The 13,115-nt window shown below is 39.9% G+C and overlaps 5 protein-coding genes across 5 annotated transcripts; 2 read left to right on the top strand and 3 right to left on the bottom strand.

Annotated features, from left to right (window-relative positions):
* Window positions 1–8,344: 8,344 nt before the first annotated feature.
* LOC108608560 (augmin complex subunit dgt2) lies at window positions 8,345–9,210 on the bottom strand. Its single transcript, XM_017999983.1, has 2 exons — window positions 8,906–9,210; window positions 8,345–8,851 (listed from the first exon to the last, which is right to left on the bottom strand). The coding sequence occupies exons 1-2, from the start codon at window positions 9,129–9,131 to the stop codon at window positions 8,376–8,378; spliced, it is 702 nt and encodes a 233-aa protein (XP_017855472.1). The 5' UTR covers window positions 9,132–9,210; the 3' UTR covers window positions 8,345–8,375.
* Window positions 9,211–9,230: 20 nt separating this feature from the next.
* Window positions 9,231–10,056, top strand: LOC108603653 (mitochondrial cardiolipin hydrolase). Its single transcript, XM_017992672.2, has one exon. The coding sequence runs from the start codon at window positions 9,322–9,324 to the stop codon at window positions 10,048–10,050; it is 729 nt and encodes a 242-aa protein (XP_017848161.2). The 5' UTR covers window positions 9,231–9,321; the 3' UTR covers window positions 10,051–10,056.
* Window positions 10,057–10,059: 3 nt separating this feature from the next.
* LOC108608561 lies at window positions 10,060–10,464 on the bottom strand. Its single transcript, XM_017999984.2, has 2 exons — window positions 10,394–10,464; window positions 10,060–10,327 (listed from the first exon to the last, which is right to left on the bottom strand). Exons 1-2 carry the CDS (start codon window positions 10,439–10,441, stop codon window positions 10,085–10,087), a joined length of 291 nt encoding a protein of 96 aa, XP_017855473.1. The 5' UTR covers window positions 10,442–10,464; the 3' UTR covers window positions 10,060–10,084.
* Window positions 10,465–10,493: 29 nt separating this feature from the next.
* On the top strand, window positions 10,494–11,619 carry LOC108608559 (transcriptional adapter 1). Its single transcript, XM_017999981.2, has 2 exons — window positions 10,494–11,376; window positions 11,444–11,619. Exons 1-2 carry the CDS (start codon window positions 10,562–10,564, stop codon window positions 11,568–11,570), a joined length of 942 nt encoding a protein of 313 aa, XP_017855470.1. The 5' UTR covers window positions 10,494–10,561; the 3' UTR covers window positions 11,571–11,619.
* Window positions 11,570–12,956, bottom strand: LOC108608558 (ras-interacting protein RIP3). Its single transcript, XM_017999980.1, has 2 exons — window positions 12,810–12,956; window positions 11,570–12,747 (listed from the first exon to the last, which is right to left on the bottom strand). The coding sequence occupies exons 1-2, from the start codon at window positions 12,884–12,886 to the stop codon at window positions 11,634–11,636; spliced, it is 1,191 nt and encodes a 396-aa protein (XP_017855469.1). The 5' UTR covers window positions 12,887–12,956; the 3' UTR covers window positions 11,570–11,633.
* Between the last annotated feature and the right edge of the window lie 159 nt (window positions 12,957–13,115).

Genomic DNA, 13,115 nt, shown 5'->3' with positions numbered 1-13,115 from the left:
ATAAACTTTCTGCGCGTCACGCCCACCCAAAAAAAAAAAACAGACAACAAACTAAATTCCGTTTGGCAGACAAAGTCGGCGGCCATTTCACGCCACACTAAGCAGCATGACAACTAACCTGCCACCACTCCCACGCCCAACCAAAACGCCCCAAAGTTTACACGACCACTGAGCAGCTGTTTCCACCCAACACCCACCCACTCCACTTCACTACGCTAAAAGTTTGCGCTTTAGTTTCTGCTGATTTCCGTCAATGTCAATGTCTATTTCCCAAATACTCTTGCAATGAATTTATTAGCGCTATTTGCAAACTATTGCATTTTGCATAAACTTGCTGAAACTTTATGTTTAAATAATAGTTGCACTTACCCTTATAATTAAACTAATGTACATTTGCAACTGCTTTAAATAAATCCATCCATATGACTGCTTTAATTATTTGCCTGTAAAGAAATTTATAATTAGCATTAGTGCATAATTTTTAAATTTAAATAAATATATAAATATTTAAATAAAATAATAAATATGCTTTAAGTGCATACGTTTGTCTATATGTTTTATGCATATTCAATGTCTAACTTTTCGCCTGAATTTTCAAATTTGTGGCCCACTGTGCGCAGTGGGACGCTTTCTAATTTAATTAAGTGCGGCGACGCGACGCCTGTTTGTTTGTTTGTGCAAAAAGTTTGCGCAGCGGCAGCAGAAAGCGCAAAAAAAAAATAAATAAAAGTATGGTAACACACACACACACACACACACACACACACACATAGAAGCGCGCGCCAAGTTTCTCAACAGTTGGCGCGTTTAATTTGCTGGTTTTATACTTTTTAATTACTAGACAAATAGATAATACAAGTGGGTGGTGGGTGGTGCACAGCTTATGGCTGCTTAGACTAAGTTTTATTAATTTGTTTGCTGATGGCTGCAAATATTTACGTCAAAGTTGCTAATATTAGGCTGAACAACTTCCGAGCTTAATTAATTGTAAGCGCTTAAATTAATTGTTGCACAAAGTTGTAGCAAATTTTTAGCTAATTAGGCAAACAGCAACTTTGCTTTAAGCCAAATCGAAGACGAATATATTTCGTTTTTATTAGCCAAAGTGCGCTGCCCAAAAAAAAACCAACTACAGCTAAATTTATTACATTTTACTACAAGAATTATTATTTTTACTTAGATGTGCGACTTGTTTGCTGGCAACAATAAATTTAAAAAAATTTTAAAAAAATGTTTAACTATTATAAAAGTTGCAGCTTTGTATATTAAGCTTATGCCATATATTTTTGTTTAACAAAACGTATCATGAAGTTCTGCATGCTCTCTCTCTCTCTCTTGTGCTTAATGTACTTTATTTCCTTAGCCAGCATATATTTAAGGTTCACAAACAGCGCCATATTTATGCCAAAAAGTAACTCTTATCAGACAAACACAAGTTTCGTTTCGTTGCTTAAAAGCTTTTTGCCAAAATAATGCGAATATGCTTAAGCACACACACACACGCACATACATATGTTTTAGCCTGGCTAAAATACATAACTTGCGTGAAAGTTTTCGCTGGCGTCACACTGACTTCAGTTTGTGGTTCGTAGACAAGCGTATTTTGGGTTTACGCGGTCAGGCTATTGCGTATGTATGTGTGTCTTTAATTCTTTCGCTCGCAGTTATGTCAGCCATAGCATACTTTTCAGCGCAGCGCTTGTCATTAGCGAGCGAGAGAGCGAGAGCAACATTTTATTTGTTTGTTGACTGTTTTTGTGGCTACATAACTGGGTCAGTAATGCCCACCGCCCACTCTGCTGGCTGCGCCCATTTACAAGTCAAGTGGCGCGCATAACACCAAAAAAAATTGTATAACGAAAACAATTTATTTTGCTCGCCAAACTTGTAACCAACCAACCCCAAACTACAAAGCCCCCGCTCCTAACCTACCTGCCTCTCCCCCCTTGCAGCTGTTGTTGTCAGTGCGCCAGATTTGACAGCGTCTGCCAATGGTTTTTGGCTTGGGGTTGAGCTTAGAGCATTCGTATTTCGCTTTTGCTGTTATGCTCTGCCTGCATTCTCTTCTAGTTTTATTTACGCACTCTATCTCGCTTGCTCTCTCTCAGTCTGACTGTTCACTTTTAATGCTCAAATTGTTTGTTCATTTTGTACATTTTTATTTAATGTTTGCCTGCATTTTTATTTGTCAGTTGCTGTCAGTTGGCTTTGACCAAAATAACAGCAACAACAACAACAATAAAAGAAACGCACGACATTCAAAATAAATGGCAATTGACATTTATTTAAATACGCTTTATTTACCTTTTAAATGTTGCATGCAATTTTCCAATTTCTATTTTTCGATTGATTTCATTAACAATTCTGCTGTATTGCATATTTAAATATTTTTGTCAGCGAACATTAACATGGCTAATTGAAGTTTTCATTTAAATGGCATGCAGTTGCTTTAAATATTTTAGACCAAAATACTAAAAATTGGTCTAAACTTATAGAATTATTATTTTAGATCAAGCTGTGTGCCGCTTGATATGCAAAAAGTGTAAGCAATTGATATTTTGTAAATAGGCATAAGGTTTATACCAATTAACTAAGCTTTATGCCAATTAAATTAACTTTATTGCAATTATTTAGACTGAGAGCAAACGATTTGTGAAAATAGGTACAAAATTTATGCCAATTATATGAACTTTAGAGCAATTATTTTAGACTGATGAATAGGTATAAAATTTTATACCAATTAACTAAATATTATGCTAATTAAATAAACCTAATAGCAATTATTTTAGACTGAGCGCAAACTATTTGTGCAAATAGGTATAAATTTTATACCAATTAACCAAATATGCCAATTAAATTAACTTTATGGCAATTATTGTAGACCAAGTTCAGTTTTGCAGTTCATCGAGCTATGCCATTATGAAAATAGGTCTAAATTGTATGGCTTTCAATAATTTGCAATGAAAACATGCCCAACATCAATAGCAACACCTCTGATTACCTTTATAACCTCGTTTCGAAGACGTTTACCGACAATCTATTGACCAAAACGTGACATCTCAGCCAAGAAAACACACACCAAAGGCAAAGGCAGCAAAACAAACATTGCAGTAGTGCCACTTGTGCACTTGGTCGAAAACAGACACACACACACACACATGCATACATACATACGTATGCTTACATGGTAAGCAGCTGCTCAGCTGTCAGCTAGGGCTTAACTCACTTTACTTTACTTTACAGCTGATGCAAGCACTTTGTACATGGCATGTGGCAAATATGCAAAAGTAAATAGCAAAAAGCTGCCACACACACACATACACAGACGTACGTTAGGCAAATAGACAATAAAAGCAACACACACACAGCTGCAAAGAAAAACAAAAAGATGCCATTTGATAAAGTAATGTTTGCCAGTGAATGGCACTAAGTGCCAATTGAAGTGCGCCAGCCAAGCTGACAAACTTTTCAATTGACAATTGCACAAGAAACGCTAAAAAAAATTTGCCAAATTGCGGCAGCAATTAAAAGCAAATTACTGCGGATATGGCCAAAAGAGTGACTGCGGCCCATATGAAAGGCAAATAGATAAACATAATGTGAAGATTGCGTTTGGCAATTATTTCTGCAGCTGGAAAAACAAAATTAGCAGCAATTAATGAAAATTTGCAAGCGCATGCGATAAGCGTGGCTGATAAAAAAGCGTTTGAAGTAAATGGCCAAATGCAGGCAGCGAACTCTCTTTGACTTGAACTCAAATCAAAATATTTTGACAACAGCTGCCAAAACCACTTAAAAAACCACAAACTTTAAAACAAAATAGTCGCATTAAATAAAAATTATAATGACATGCGTAAAGGGCCCGCAGCTTGATAAATTGATAAGGTCTACAAATTACAGAGTGACGAGCAGCAGCATCCAAATTAAGCCAATACTTGTTTCTTCTGCTGAATGAGTTGGAATTCAATGGCAATTTCAATGTCAAACAGCAGCGCAGAGCTTGGAAGTGGAACTGGTTACAGGTCAGCTCAACAGCTGTAGGTGTCAAAGACTGAGTCAGCAAGACGCTCTCACGACCCGAAGGTCAATTGGCAGCTCACGCTTTGGACAAATTGAGTTGAATTTGAATATGTGGAGCATTTTTCATTATTAGCTATGACGTGGGCAGCAATTTTCATTTTCCAGTTTGCATTTGCATATGCGGAACTGCTTTATTTAGGCTTGAATGGGCCGCTTCAAGAGCCAGCAATAAATAGTGGCTTGATTATAATTAATTGTGCATTAGACAAGCTTAAGCTGCTTACGAATTTGATAAATGCGCTAATTGCTTGCATATGTTTAACAAATAAATAAACAAATTGCATTGCCAAACTACAGCAACTTGCATAAGTTGAAACTTTTAGCTCAAAGAACTAAAAGCAAATAGACTGTGGAAATTGCGTACACTGAGCCCACAATTCATTATGACCAAGTGCCTTAATATCCAGCTGGAATAGCTGGCAACAACTTGCGCTTTCGCTTTCGTTCGCTTATCGTTCCATCAATATAAATCACAACAAAAGGCTTTTGGCCAACTGGCTTCTGACATTGTTTACCTTGGCAGCTCGCCACTGCCTTTTTTACTATGCTCATGTTTTTGAGTGATGTACACAAAGCCCGAGGAGCAAAGCGTTACGCATATCCTGGCTATTGTGCATGGCCATTGTTCGACCATTGTGAGAGCTTTTTGATGAATGGAGCAGCAGCAGCAGCAGCAGCAACAGCTGCTGGGTTCTCAATGGACAGCGTCTGTGGCTCAAGCATTCATCACAGCTCCAGCTCCAGCTCCAGCTCATGTGCTGAAGTTTACAATGCAGAGTGCTAATAGCTTCATTTAAAATAATCTAATATGGCATAAGTTGCACGTAAATGTTGCACAGTTGACATTAAACAGAATGTTGCGCTTATCGCTGTCGACTTGGCCAACATCTTGGCTGCTTGGCTAATTTACATTGCAAATGACCATTTCAAATTTATCTGCCGCCGTTGATCAGACAACACACAGACTTGCTGCTTGCCCCAGGCCAAGTGGCAACATTTGCACACCTCCGACTATTGCAACTTGTGTCTGTGCTATGCAAATTATTTAATAAATTCTGTTAATTGTTCAAATTGCTGTGGCAAGCGTGAGATACTTGCCCCAGCACTTTGTGTTGCAAATTCAGGTTTGATTAAGAAATAAATAAAAGAACGTTTAAACACAAACTTATACGCTGTCTCTGAATATTTTAGAATATATTCCCAGTTATTTTTCAAATTTTGAATGTCACTTTGCTTTATAAATGACAAAAACTGCAAAAGCTTTAAATTATATTTTTTCCATTTCCTTTTTTTTTTTTTGCGCTCTTGGAACAAAAGTTCCGCTTCATAACTCTCGCTCTCTGTCGCTCTTTCGCTTTATTTATCTTTGAATCTATTCGATTTGCCTGTGAAGTATCCAATGTCCCATCTAACGGCATTTTAGTTCTACAATGCACTCAGTGGAGCAGTAAACGCATTTTTGATTTTTCAACGCAGCCGCCTGTGATGTATTTTTATATTTCTTTTTGTTGTTTTTGTTATTGTTGTTTTGTTTTTTTTTTCGCTTGCTTTTTATATGATGATGAATGTGCAGTTTATTGGAACGCTTTTGGTTCGTTTCGGGCAACGTTTTTTATGCTGGGCGCTTTTCTGTTGAACGCTGAGCTGGTCTCGCGGCCATTGTTTACTTCCGTTTCCGGTTCGAGGCACGAGTTGGGTTTTTTGACAGGCTGGCAGGCGGCAGGGGCGTGGCATATGCAAATATTTTCAGCATGATTGCATATTTCTTTTGATTTCTTCAGCCAGTTGTTTGTTAAATTGTTTACTCGTTTATAAAAATTAAATAAAATTGTAGCCCCCGCTAACTGCGTAAACAATTTATTTTTATTCGCTAAAAGGCCTTAAATCATAACAAAGTACATTTATTATAAAAAGGTCAAGCAAAAATCTCAGGCTCAGACCTTTCTATGCACACGTTTTGGTCGCTTAAATGTAATCAAATTAATTTGTTTATTTAACAAAATGAGCTTTCGCACTTTGGTACGCGCTTTTAAGCCATTTTTCCATTTTGGCTGGCAGCTAAAGCAGCCACTTGAACTAATTAAGTCAAAATATTTACACATGCAATGTGTGTCCTTTGCCACGCCCCCAACCCCAGCGCACATTTTAAACTCTTTAGCTGTGTGTGTGTGTGTGTGTGTCATGTAAACATAAATTTCAACACGCGCCAACATTTTTTGTTCACTTTTAACTTTGCTTTTGCACGAAACTTTGTGTTGTGTGCTTTAAAGTTTATTTTTTTTTATTGAGGTTTGATTAAATTAATTTTGTATAATTTTTAATGAAATGACGGCAACTTTTCAGAGTCAAGCAAGAGAGAGAGAGAGAGAGAGAGAGTGAGCGAGTAGTGTGGGCGTATTGGGGTGGTGACGACAAGGTGAAGTAGTTTGAGGTTTATTGGCAATTGGTATTGGCATATTGACTGAACTTTTCAAACGCCAAAGTGGATTGCCTCTTGATTAATTAAAAGCTGTTTGAACAGACTTTATATACATATATACAACTGCATGTGTGTGTGTGTGTGTTATTGGCAAAAGGCATTTGCAGTCAAAGACGCAAGTTGCCAAGTGCATTCAATAAGCAAAGCAGCAGTGTGAGATAAACAGAAAGAGAGAGAGAGAGAGAGAGAGAGGCACAGAGAGTGAAGCATGCAAAGCGAAAATGTCCTTTAAGCTCTACGCAATATGTGTGCCAAAGCATATGTGTGTGTATGCATGTGTGTGTATGTGTCTACTTGCAGCTTCGTCTGTCCGGGCCTAATGGCAATGCGTCTGTGGCAGCAGCAAGAGGCAGCCCAAAGTGAATTTGCTTAGCAAGGCGGAAATCAAATGCTTGCCTAGGCAAAGCAGCCCAGCTCCAGACCAGAGCGTAGCAGCAAAAAGGACCTGACGCCATTAACGCCATATTGCATTTGAATGCTCTCGCCCACTCTATATCGCTCTCTCTCACTCTCTCTCCCTTTCAGAGAGAGAGCGCACATTGTGCTGAGCTATAAAAGACTACAAAGCAACAGCCACTCGACACTTGCCACTCCAATACATACGTATGTATATACACAGAGACAACATGGCTAATTGCATAGGGCCAACAGCCAATTACATTGTTTGCCAACTACGAGCAGCACTTGAACTTGCATTCGAATACTGCAGAGCATAACGCCGTAGTAATAAAAATGTAAAAATGATTAATTAAGCCAAACTAAACTCAACTACTGCTACCAATTGCTGAACACTTGTATAAATCTTTGGCTATTAATGCTGCCTTGGCTGTCTGCTATGCAAATGTGCTCGAGTCGCCCTACTGAACGATTAGAAGTCATTGCTATAAACTGGTTTAAGCGCCGGTGCCACAAGAAGCGGCAAGGTGCGGCAAGTCTATGCTTGCGACATGGATAATGAGCATGGGCAATGGGCAGTGGCGCCAATGTCGATTACAAAACATAGACATTAAATGCAGAGGAAGTGACATTAATTGCATTGATTTAGCAGGACAACGGCCAGCAGCAGCAGCAGCAGCAACAACAACAACAACAACAATTGTTTATCAGCTTAAAGCAACGACAACCCGTTCAGCAGGCAGCATTATCTCGACTCTTGCGTTTGTATTAACAATAATTTCAAGCGCCAGTTAATGAGAAAATAATGGCAAATAAATTGCCAAACGAACTTAAGGCCTAACTTAAACTAATGCTGTTTTAATTACAGAAGGCCAACAGTTTTATAATTCAAACAATGCATTAATTTCAAACATAATTGATACATTAACAAGTTTGGTCAGCAATGAAATAAATAAAGCAATGCACAATTAATACATCAACCAAAGCGATTGTGGGCGTCAGTTATTAATCATAGTAAAGTTTATAACGGTAATGCGCAGCATTTCAATTGGTTAGACGCCCAAACTAATAACAAGTGAGCAGCCCAATGGCTTGCTTGATTGATTGATTACTAGCAGGTGCGTTGCGTGTTTATTGTTGTTTATGCCTGCACGTCACGCAATTCGAAATGAATCAAACAGTTGCTAAACTGACGTATTTATGTGCAAGCAAAGCTATAATAATATTTCAATTATTTTAGCCTTTAAATTACCCGCTATACTAAAGTTGCCATATTGCAACAAAGTGTTGCCACTTAACAGTCACTGTTAGCCAACAGCAGCTGGTTGCTAAGTTAACAAACAATTTATATATACTTAATTAAAATAAAGCAAATAAATTGCATATGTATTATATTTAGAATTGATATAATAGTGAACTGTTATACCTGTTTGCAGCTCAGCAGTTCATCAATATGCTTCTCCACCTCTTTGTAAGCCTTTAAACTATGCTCCGAGCGTGAGAATATCTCATTTATGCCATAAGCACGCATAAGATCCGCTTTAGTGTGTAATAATTGCGACTGCGCCTGCGCTAGTTTTAGTTCATTCACCAAGTTAGGACCCATTTTAAGTTCAGCAGCTGCTTTCATTAGCTCGCACTTGCGACTGCGCAGGCTCGCCAGCTCTGACAAGCATTCACTATGCTCCTCATGTAGTTTAATAATTTTGCTTTGCTGTGTGCTTAGCTGAGCTTCAGCATTGGTCAATGCATCTGGCAGTTCATTACGTATCTTGTCACCCAGCTCAGCAATTGGCAAGAGAGTTTCACGCAGTTTGGCGGACAATTGTTGCCGCACTGCTTTGCTGTCTGTATAGCTTATAGTCGGGCAGTTGCCGCTGCTGCTGTCTTGCAAATCTGAAAATGACAGCACATGTTAGACCTAGCATATAATAATTTGATTAACTATACCCAACAAGTATCCCTTGTCACCCTTCAGACGTATAAAGTCTGCTACAGACAACAATTTTAGCGCGCGCTTTATTTCTGGACTCTCAGCGCTGCCCAAACTTAGCTGGGGTATTACTTCCAAGATCAATTTAAGCTTCCTCACTTTATGCAGCTCGGCATCACGTGCCTCAAGCAGCTCCTGCGTCTCTGTTACCAAAATAGTCGCCGATGGATCATTTATATCCATTATTGTTCACTTTTTAGCAAATTCAAATTGATTTTCAACAATATTTTGTAAGATTAATTTGCGCAGAGTTGCTTTGAGATACGCTTCTAGGGCTGTCACGCACATTCGATTAATAGCACAGCAACAGGTTATCGAACAAACTGTTTTCAAAATTATACCAACCCTAGCTCGAAACACTGCTCTGTCAAATATGGAAACATTTTCTAGCTTAACGCAAAATTGGATAAAAGGCCATCCCATTTGGGCGGCCATGATTCTGGGCAGCGGTGCAGTGTTTGCCTCGGAGATCATTTGGAGCGGCATCAAGTATGTGCGTGACAAGTTTAGAATCGCCAAGAATCATGTGCTAGCCGTGCTTGTATTCAACGAAAAGAGCGTTATTTGCGCGGACAAGCACAAGATAAATAGAAACTACCAATGCAGCAACAAGTACTGCAAGGAGAAACATTTAAGGATACTTGTAAATCTTATAGATCGAGCAGAATACAGCATCGATATCGCCATGTATACAGTTACCATATTTGCAATAACGGATGCGCTAAAACATGCAATAGCTCGCGGCTTGAATGTGCGTCTAATTTACGACAAAGAGATGATGGTTTGTTCAGGATCACAGATTGAAATCCTTGACAAACACGGCGTCCAAGTGCGCGCTCCAGCTAATACCGCAACAGCTCTGATGCATCACAAGTTCTGTGTGTTGGACAGTTCATCGCGCATTAAGGAGCTCACAGGGAAACAACAGACAAATAATTCTCGCAGTATTCTTGTTAGCGGCTCAGCCAACTGGACACAACAGGCATTTAGCGGCAACTGGGAGAACACTGTTATTTACGCGGACAAAGCAGTAATTGCGTGCTTCCAAAATGAGTTCGATCGTATATGGAAATCTCTAGACAACTCTTATATTACATCTTAATATTAAATACACTTTCTACTGTTGTTGTTGTTAACTATTTAGCCTGTTGTTTTAGTTTCTTTAGCTTTTGCGTAAATGTGTCGCTGAGCGTGTTCAGTCGCTCCAGTTCCTGGCGCATCTCGATGTACTGCAGATATGAAACTTCAGATTTTAAGAGAATCTCATGCTTTAGGCTAAGCACGCGTGCTATTTCCTTCTGTTTGCGTTGCATGGCAGCCAGCTTTAGTGTCAGTGCAGAGTCCTTTGCCTTTTTGGCAATTTTTGATTTCTTTGTTTTCTACATACAAAATGGCGCAATGATATATTTTTAAGTTAATATAATTTAAAATGTTTTTTAACTTACTTCCATTTTGTGTCGCGTGTTTACCTTATCGAGCAAGTATACTGTCATCCAGCATAACCAAACTGCGTTACTTATCGAAACAATCGATAATTTGCTTAGATAAACAAATAAACACAAAACGTCTGCCTCTTTATCAGAGGCTCTAAATCATAATATAAATAAATTGAAATGAGTTCGTTAACTGAAAAGTTGCTTGTGGCGAAGGATGCGCTAGTGTCGGCCCTGGGTGACAACTGGGAAGCCTATAGGTCAAATATGAAGAGCTGGTTTCGCAATCGCTGGACCAAGGAACAATTTGACACTGAATGTCGTAAAATAATGACACAAGAGAACATACATTTACACAATCAGTTCTTGCTGGCGATGCTAAACAAAGTCGATGCATTTTCCCAGCCAGAAACACTAAGTACACTACAGCCAGCCGGTCGTGTCTCTGCCAGCGCCAGCAGCAGTCGGAAACGCAAGCGCAGCTCACGTAATTTTGCAGATCGCATCAACTTTGAACTCTGCGATGTGATGGAGTTCATTAAGGAGGACAATATGCAGTTAATACGCGCACCCACATTAGGCGTAGATCAAACTCTGCAGCAACAACAGCAGCTTCCAAGTCAACGTTACTGTGCGCAGGAGTTGTTTCTGCCTGATTCTGGCTTCATAATGGGACGTTTTCTCATAGGCGCCTGGGAAATAGGCCTCATATCGGTGGACGACAATGTGGCCGAATATGTAGCTATGGCTGTTCAGGTAATGCTCAAGGACTTGATCTCAGCTATTATCAAGAAACGCAAGCATTATAAAACCAGCGGCGAGGGAAACTTTTACTATGATGTGGGTGCCCAGCTGCGCGATCCTTCACTGCGCAATACTGTAACAAGGCAAAAGGTGGATGATACACCGTTGGAACATGACAAGGAGCTGAATACGGCCAACTTTATGCGGCGACAGAACGATGATATCGTCTTTCTTTCCGCCTGCGAGCAAGTGTAAGTGATTTAGAATCAATTTTGCCTACCCTAACCTAACCCAACAATTCAATAATTTTGTTTTCAGGGAGCCCACCGAGCGCACTGTAATTACGCTCAGGGACTGCCAACATGCCTTTAGAGATCGCAATCTTATAGGCTCCCATGCCATCTACTCAATTAACATGGAACGCTTGAATATGATGATGCATTAGTTTAGCTTTATTTATTATTATAATTAGACTTGCAGAAAACTTAGATATTAAATTTATGTTAACTCAACAAAGCTCTCTGGGTGGCGGCTTGAAGGGCACTTGACCAGGCAAAAATTGATCCGCCTGGAAGGCAGCCAGCTCCTCTGGTGTTACGTCCTCCATGCGACTGTAAATTGCGCTTGTAGTTTGTTGCGGCTGTGGTGGCAGCTGCTGCTGCTGCTGTTGTTGTTGTTGTTGTTGTTGCATGTGCATTTCTTGTGGCGCCTCCGCTTGCATATGCTGCTGAAAGCCAGGTGGAGCAGCTACTTGACCAAAGAAACCACCTGCTGGAGTCGACTGCGCTGCTTGCGCAAAAATGTTGCCAGTTGCTGGCGCTGGCTGGGAAAAGGATGGCATGTTGGGTGTAGCTGTGCCAAAGACAGACGGTTGAGCGAACGGCGTAGCTTGTGGATTAGCTGCCTGCGCAAAGATATTTCCACCGTTATAAGCGGGCGCTGTGGTCTGCGCCTGTGCAAAAATATTCATCTGCTGTTGTGGATGTTGCTGTTGTTGTTGCTGCTGCTGTGGTTGTGCCTGACTAAATATCGAAGGTTGCGCTTGGCCAAATGGATTTGACTGCTGTGCAAACACAGAAGGCTGTTGCTGTGGTTGCTGTGCACCAAATATATTGCCACCAGTGCTGGCTGCGTTGCCAAAAATGCTGCCTTGTTGACTGCCGCCGGCATTTCCAAAGATGCTATTATTGTTGGTTGTAGCACCACCAAATATATTACCACCGCTGGCACCCAAAGTAGGTTTAGCAAATATAGAGCTCGCCTGACTGGGGTTGCCGCCAGACATCATGCCGAAGGGATTTTTATTGCTATTGTTATCAGCCGCTGTCTGCCCACCCTCCGGCGCCTCATATAGCTTAATAATCATATCAATTATATCTGGCGTCAGTTGCAGCATCATTTGCATCTTTGTATTAGCCTCATGTACCTCTTTGGAAAATTGCTGCTGATACTGCTCAAAGCAATTCTGTCTTCGGCTTTCGTACGCCTTGTATCTGATCTCTTCGAAGCACTGATCCTCTATAAAGTTCGATATGCTAGGCTTGTCCTTAAATGGTCCGTATACTGACAGTGGCCACATTTTGCCATTCATGCTGGACTCGATATCTGTTCGTATATATTGTCTGCAATAAACACGAACATGCAATATAAATAATACACTCTGTTGACGGCTTATAGTACATACTTGACATCAAAGTGTTCATTGTGGCACTTGGTCCCAAAGCGACAGGTGCCTTGTTGGAAAAAACGGCAAACACCCATGCTTAAAACGTTTGTTTTTGTTTGTCAATTACAAGAATTTTAGCCGGCGTGCCTAATCAGCTGTTGGAAAGTCTTGTTATTGCTGTGGATAATCTTCATATTTTAGTATTTAGTATTTATATAAATAATTGATAATCGATTAATCTGGCAGCTCCGAAAATGCAATAAACACGGTCACACCTCAGTTGCGATATTCTGCGCGGTATTGTTGCCACCTGTAGAATACATG

This window comes from Drosophila busckii, chromosome 2L (assembly GCF_011750605.1).
Source record: "Drosophila busckii strain San Diego stock center, stock number 13000-0081.31 chromosome 2L, ASM1175060v1, whole genome shotgun sequence".
Classification (NCBI taxonomy): Eukaryota; Metazoa; Arthropoda; class Insecta; order Diptera; family Drosophilidae; genus Drosophila; species Drosophila busckii.
The sequence above is the reverse complement of the archived record's forward strand: the minus strand, read 5'-3'. Positions and strand labels throughout refer to the sequence as shown.

What these genes read in the sequence shown, in the direction of transcription:
- LOC108608559 (XM_017999981.2), top strand. Translation starts at nt 10,562, where the DNA reads ATGAGTTCGTTAACTGAAAAGTTGCTTGTGGCGAAGGATGCGCTAGTG. An exon ending in CTTTCCGCCTGCGAGCAAGT is followed by an intron (nt 11,377 to 11,443) that starts GTAAGTGATTTA and finishes TTTTGTTTTCAG; the next exon opens with GGAGCCCACCGAGCGCACTG.
- LOC108603653 (XM_017992672.2), top strand. Translation starts at nt 9,322, where the DNA reads ATGGAAACATTTTCTAGCTTAACGCAAAATTGGATAAAAGGCCATCCC.
- LOC108608560 (XM_017999983.1), bottom strand. Translation starts at nt 9,131, where the DNA reads ATGGATATAAATGATCCATCGGCGACTATTTTGGTAACAGAGACGCAG. An exon ending in TGACAAGGGATACTTGTTGG is followed by an intron (nt 8,852 to 8,905) that starts GTATAGTTAATC and finishes TGTCATTTTCAG; the next exon opens with ATTTGCAAGACAGCAGCAGC.
- LOC108608561 (XM_017999984.2), bottom strand. Translation starts at nt 10,441, where the DNA reads ATGACAGTATACTTGCTCGATAAGGTAAACACGCGACACAAAATGGAA. An exon ending in ACACGCGACACAAAATGGAA is followed by an intron (nt 10,328 to 10,393) that starts GTAAGTTAAAAA and finishes TTTTGTATGTAG; the next exon opens with AAAACAAAGAAATCAAAAAT.
- LOC108608558 (XM_017999980.1), bottom strand. Translation starts at nt 12,886, where the DNA reads ATGGGTGTTTGCCGTTTTTTCCAACAAGGCACCTGTCGCTTTGGGACC. An exon ending in AATGAACACTTTGATGTCAA is followed by an intron (nt 12,748 to 12,809) that starts GTATGTACTATA and finishes TGTTTATTGCAG; the next exon opens with ACAATATATACGAACAGATA.